The 6,286-nt window shown below is 31.7% G+C and overlaps 1 protein-coding gene across 1 annotated transcript; it reads left to right on the forward strand.

Annotated features, from left to right (window-relative positions):
• Positions 1-3,860: 3,860 nt before the first annotated feature.
• On the forward strand, positions 3,861-6,033 carry LOC132743098 (uncharacterized). Its single transcript, XM_060731609.1, has 3 exons — positions 3,861-4,297; positions 4,664-4,810; positions 5,744-6,033. Exons 1-3 carry the CDS (start codon positions 4,072-4,074, stop codon positions 5,974-5,976), a joined length of 606 nt encoding a protein of 201 aa, XP_060587592.1. The 5' UTR covers positions 3,861-4,071; the 3' UTR covers positions 5,977-6,033.
• The last annotated feature ends 253 nt before the right edge of the window (positions 6,034-6,286 follow it).

The raw sequence follows: 6,286 nt of genomic DNA on the forward strand, positions 1-6,286 counted from the left end.
AGTCAATCGACGGCCATTTTCAACGTCTTGGAGATTGACGTCACCAACGTCCTTGAAAAATTTCTTTTTTCTGTCTCTCCCTTACTTGTTTTTCTATTTTTTCTATTACCGTTTCTTAATTCTTTATGCTAATAAAATAATATGCTGTGGTTTTCTGGGACATTTCCCGTGATAGCCATAATCTTTTTCTGCGTTTTAAACAGTTTCTCGTCTTATTTTTGACACATTTTTCTTATTGATCGATTTTCGAGACATTCCAACGATATAGTTTTAACGGGGGTATTTCATTAACATGTGACGTTTGAATAGTGATTGCAAATATAAATATGGTTTAAATGAAGTCATTTTTACTGACAACGTCAAGGATTTGGTTCCTGACGATTTGGTGTACTTTGAAATCTAAATGTGCCATATTGTAAAATATACGCAGCTTAAGGCGCCTGGTGTCAAGGCGAATTTACGCACTGCGCCGGGCGTGCGTTACCATGGTTTTTTAATTCGCTGTTACGGAGAAGTTTTTTGCGTTATCAAATTAGATAAAGCATCAGTTTACAGGTATTGTTTTCCGATTAAGTGTGATATATAACAATAAGTGATAGGTCGGAAATTCTTCAAGTGACAGTCACAGTCCGGTTTATTTTTGATCATCCCTCGTATACATGTATATACTTATCTTACTTTTCTTTCATTATCTCTGGTTAAGATAGTTGACTTTAAATCCGCTGTAGGTTCGAGTCGCGTAAGCGTCCTCGAGAGAACTATTCAGCCAGCTTACGGAATGTCGATAGTTCTCTTCAGGTGCCCGTTTGTGCCTGAAATAACGCACATACTTCCTCTACCAGTAACGCTGAAAAGTCGCCATATGACCTCTACTGCGTTGCTGCGACGTAAACTCGATCTAATTTTTATTATCATTATATAACCTACTATGAGGAAATTAACGGTTGTTAAAGGTAATATGAACCCTTACATATTCATATTAATCCCAGAACACCAAATAGAGCATTGTTATCAATAAATGGTAACATGCTTATTATTTCAATCAAACGTCTACATATACTTTCAGTGTCATTGACGCAGCATGAAAATATGGTAACTGAGTTCATTATATATTGTTCATATGTTACATAGCTATATGCATTAGTAAATAAGATGCATATGATTTTTATAAAGTCATAACTACTAAAACATTAAACACACACTATACAAACATAAATTTTACATTAATCTTTTATTATCTTTTGTCCTACTTTTTATGATTTTTTGAAAAATTAAGCAACACTATGTACAATGTTTTCGTTTATTATCTGAGTTTACAATACATACAAATTAAGACATTGTCAGCCATGGTGTTAAACTAATAAATTCTCTTATAAGAGAGTGTGTATAAGTAAAATGATATTCAGTTTCAACGTTTCCTTTATTACATACTTGACACATTCTTTTATTTCTATTTATACCAATTCAATAGCCAGTTAATACGAATTTTAGCTTTTTTTTAATATATTTGTAAAATTGAAACTACAAGTGTATCAAAGAGTGCCAGATTGACTTACATCGAAAAACTCGAATATAATTTAAAAGTCGCTTTGAATGCTAGTTCTTATAAACTTATTTATTATCTATTATCAAGACAGACTCATTATGAAGTTTTTAGAGCATATCAGTTACGCAATGGAACTTAAAATTTAATGATCAAATGCTTTTTGAATTCTAATGGCCAGTCAGTGGCTTTTAAAAGTCTGTTATGAAATTGTGTTAATATTATCCCAAAACTAAATAACTGAGAACATTTATAAATTAGTAGATTTTCTTAAAATATTCAGTTGTTTGATCTGAATATCTTAGAAACATGGTTATTGTCCTTTATTGTACAGGCATACTGAAATAAGAAAATGAAACAGTTTATGTCCTTAGTAATGTGTCTATCGTGACTTTCAGAAAACATCAAATTAAAAATCCGCCCATGGGAGAGCAGTCTCTTCCTCATGTTATGTATAGATTCGGACACGTAATCTTAACTTACATTTACCGTATTATACAATTCAGAAATGTTTTGCGTAGCGTATAATGAAGACCTTGAATCAAATTGCATCGTTGAAATATTATATTGCTAACAAACAAGACAGGTAAAAAGTTCATCACAGATTTCACTGAACTTTCGGTCCTAGATTTCAGACTGAATAATGGAAACCATTCCATCTTTTCTTAAGTCCGAGGCATTATGTTATTATAGTCGTACACGGACTCTAACCAGCCGATTTGCTTTGTTAAAAGAATATGTAATATATATTCTTTACTTAAGTTATTGCTGAACTATTGTATTTTTTGTTTGTTAAACTGTTGATGTTAAAATACATTTACATGTCATAATATCTTACAGCTTTAGTAACAATGAACCTAAGGACAACATCACAAGCATATTGTTTGAAGTTCAGTTAGAACTATGTAAACATAAAATAAATTGCTTTTGCCATAACAAACATAAAATGCACCTAAAAAAGAGCTGACTAAGTTTTTGTGTTCTGATTTTAGTTTTTTAGTGACACAAATATTTAGTTAGCAGCGTTCGATAAATGGTGGGTTCAAACATATTAATTTAACATCTTAACATTATAGTATGCAAGTCATACAACGCTCATAACAATACGCTTAACGTATACATGTACATGTTTTCCTTGAAAAATCTTATATATTTAGTACATTGAATACTGCAGAATTTATTACCATAATTGTCTATCGTAGTCATGGTAATATATTTCTTCTATAGATACTCCGATTATATGTCATTGTAGAAATTCTAACCACAAAGAAACTAGGAACAGATTTATTGCGACACTATCACGATTCCGGCGTACTTTACATACTGAGCAGTTGTTGTCTCTTCTAAACATAATAAAATACCTGGTAGATTTCAAAGTGAATATAAAAAAACCCATAAAAAACGCAACAGAGAACGCCGTAGAATCTTGAAGACAAAGTAAATTTTTCAGACAGTTTTAAGACTACAGTATTTATATACTTGCCATATATCAAAGTGATCTAGGCTCTTGGTATTTTACATAATTGTAATTTACTAGCGAGAGTCTGCAGTATCTTTTACCATTGCCATATATAGTAACATTATTCACCTGAACAAAGGTGAGCGATATAATTTAGCGATACTGTATTTCATTTATTTGAAAGAAGTGGAGGCGTTAAAGAAATTGCACATGTAATATCCATAAAATCAGTATTAATATCTACTTGCAATTTAACTTATGATTTAAAGTAATAGAGACAACACTCAAAATTTTACACGGCTGCAGTATTGATACATGTAGGATATTGTAATAATATTTTAAATAAATTAAAAGCAAACGAGATTAAAAAAACAACACATTGTTACAATATTGATCAAATTGTCACATATATAAAAAAAGTGGACAAAGACATAGGATATTTTTGTAAATACTATTTAGCGTAACGTATCTAATTATTTGTACTATATTTAATCGACCTTTAAATTTACAATAACAAAAAAATTTGATACTTGTCTCAGGAAACAACACCCTCACAACCACCATCGCCACCATCAACAACAACAACAGCAGCAGCAGCAACAACAACAACAACAACAGGAAAAACGATTTGAATAATGACATATCATTATTCGTTATAAAGTAAAAAGTAATATGAACCTATTGAAATTACAACTGTTAAAAGCGTGTACTATTAAACGTAGTCCTAGATCTATTGTTTAATTAATGTTTTACTGTCATGGTTGGTTATGTTTAAATAATCAAAAATCAGATAACCCCTTTTTTTCTTACTATATATAGAAAACAAAGTGAAAAGTTATTCGATTAAAAGAAAAACAGTGTTATTCGCAATTTGAATATGTACAATTTAACTGGCATGAGTTGTGAATTTCGTTAAATTTAGAATGTGATTAAGCAATGTAAACTTTGGGAAAAATTTATAATCTTAAACAGAAAAATTGTGAAATAAACATATTAAAGTAGAGAAGGATACAAAAAAAAGAAAGAAAAAACGGAAGTATCGCGGTTGATTATCCGACTAGTCTAAAAAATGCCGTTTTGCGGAAGAGCGTCGGCATGGTCAAAAGCGGCGTTTTTGTTGCTTATTCCAGCCATGGGATTGTACTGTGCTGGACTGGGTACGCCATTTTGGATGAAGAGCAGTACAATCAATAATTCCGTTAATATTTCAATAGGCTTATGGAAGATGGTCAATTGCTCCGGAAGTTTGACCACACCATGTGTTGGAACTTCTATACCAGGTTCTTATTCAACAGGTAAAACTTGTTTAGATTAGGTATATTTTCTTATTCATAAAACGATATATTTTTAATAAGATAATAGTAATTTATAATTGAAACGTAACTTTGTCACTGAAACAATATACATAGTATTTGTTGTATAAATGTTTGTTTTTTTAGCAGAAATAATTTTGTTGCCTTTATAACAACTAATTGTCAATATATGGTATCCAGTTGATTTGTCCTGTTATAACAAGAAATGTATGTTAAAATTTTATCTTAAAAATCGTAGTTAGAAATTAATACACAACGTGTGTGAGTGTAATACAAGTATATATAATATATACAAATATATAAGTTAGCTGTTACGACTAAACTTTAAGCTATATTTTAACCTTTCAGCAATGTTCCACGTTACACAAGCTGTCGAGTGTGCCGTCATTATTCCCATGGCACTTGCTTTTGTTTTAAGTCTTTTTTATGTGACTTCCCCTGCGGCTCGGACACAGAAAGTAGCGGCATGGATAATGTTATTTTCATTCATCTCTGGTAAGTCACGTTATACTTATTCATCATATTGTCATTTTTAAAGAGCGAAAATTACTTTTTTTGTATCCTCCGAACAACAATCAAACTCTGAATAACAATTTAGTTCGAGGTCATTTTAGTAATTCAGAACAAAAATACAAAGTTATTATTTCTTGAAAGACATACTGTTTGCCACTTGAATATTGTCTATATGTGTTTGATTATCAAACACGCATGAATCCATTGCCTTGCAAGATAAATCCGGTAGGTACAGTAGCATGGCGTGGTATTGTCATTTTGAGGAGTGGGTCAAATTCTTAGTTTGTTTTTCTATTTTATTCTTCACATATAGTAGTTTTTAAAGTTAATCAAACAAGACCAAATTATGTTTCTGTCAAAACTTTATAAATGTTTTAATTTCCACGTCCCAAATAAAGATTCAATAAAAAAACAACAACATTTTTGTCTTGTTTTGATAAACTTTAAAACTTACAGTTGTGAATAAATGAATAATAAAACGTACCAGAAAAGTCACTCGTAAAATCACAATATATGATGATGACCAGATTATATCTGTTATCAGAATTAAGTGTGTAACCATTTCGTTCGCTTGAACCAAATGCGCAACCACTTCACGTCCTTCTCCTTGATAGTAATAATCAGGAACGGTCGATTTACACGAACAATTGCCGGATAATTTAACACGCTCAAAAGCCATTGACCAAAGAACTACATATAATGTATATAGATGTTCTATCTGCCCCATCCATTTTGTTTGTATAAAACGTTTAAGGTTAAGGTCACTGGAACATAGGGTATAAACCAAGGCCAGCCTGCATATATAGTTATTGAAATCTCTTAAGCATTGGAAAAAAACTGTTACAGATCCAATGCTAGACAAAATCATAACACAAATTTAACAGGGTTATGTTGATGACTTCATATACATTTCAGTTGGTCTTTTTATTGTTGGGGCAGTTGTATGGACATTGAATCTACCTTCAAATCATTACGTGTATTGGTCATTCGGACTTACTCTTTTCGCTGCATCATTGCTGGTGTTGGTAGCGGTGCTCATGATTCAAGATATCAGAATGTTTGATTACGAGGGAATTCGACTTAGAAAAGAAGCGAAACGAGAAAAAAGGGCAGCCAGACGGAATCAGAGGAAGAAACAACAATATTAACTCTCAGATTGAGATAGCAAAGACAGAAATGACAACGAGAATGAAAATAAAAAAAACCCAAAAACAAAATATTAACATATGGTTTCGACCTCAAAGCTAGTTGATGCAGCAGCAGTTCGCATGTTTTCACGTCTTAATGACGGACGCATTATCCTAAAATGCGCGGGCGAGGGGTCGGGATCCGCGGGGTCCAAAAAATTTATTTGGTTTTCATGCCCCGGGCTAAAATTATTGAACATTTTTTCCCTAAAAGCTTTTGATTTTTTTTTAGGAGGGAGTTCTTTTATAATTCATATTAAAATTTTTTTTT

This window comes from Ruditapes philippinarum, unplaced genomic scaffold (genome assembly GCF_026571515.1).
Source record: "Ruditapes philippinarum isolate M1 unplaced genomic scaffold, ASM2657151v2 ctg1829_1_1_1_1, whole genome shotgun sequence".
NCBI lineage: Eukaryota > Metazoa > Mollusca > Bivalvia > Venerida > Veneridae > Ruditapes > Ruditapes philippinarum.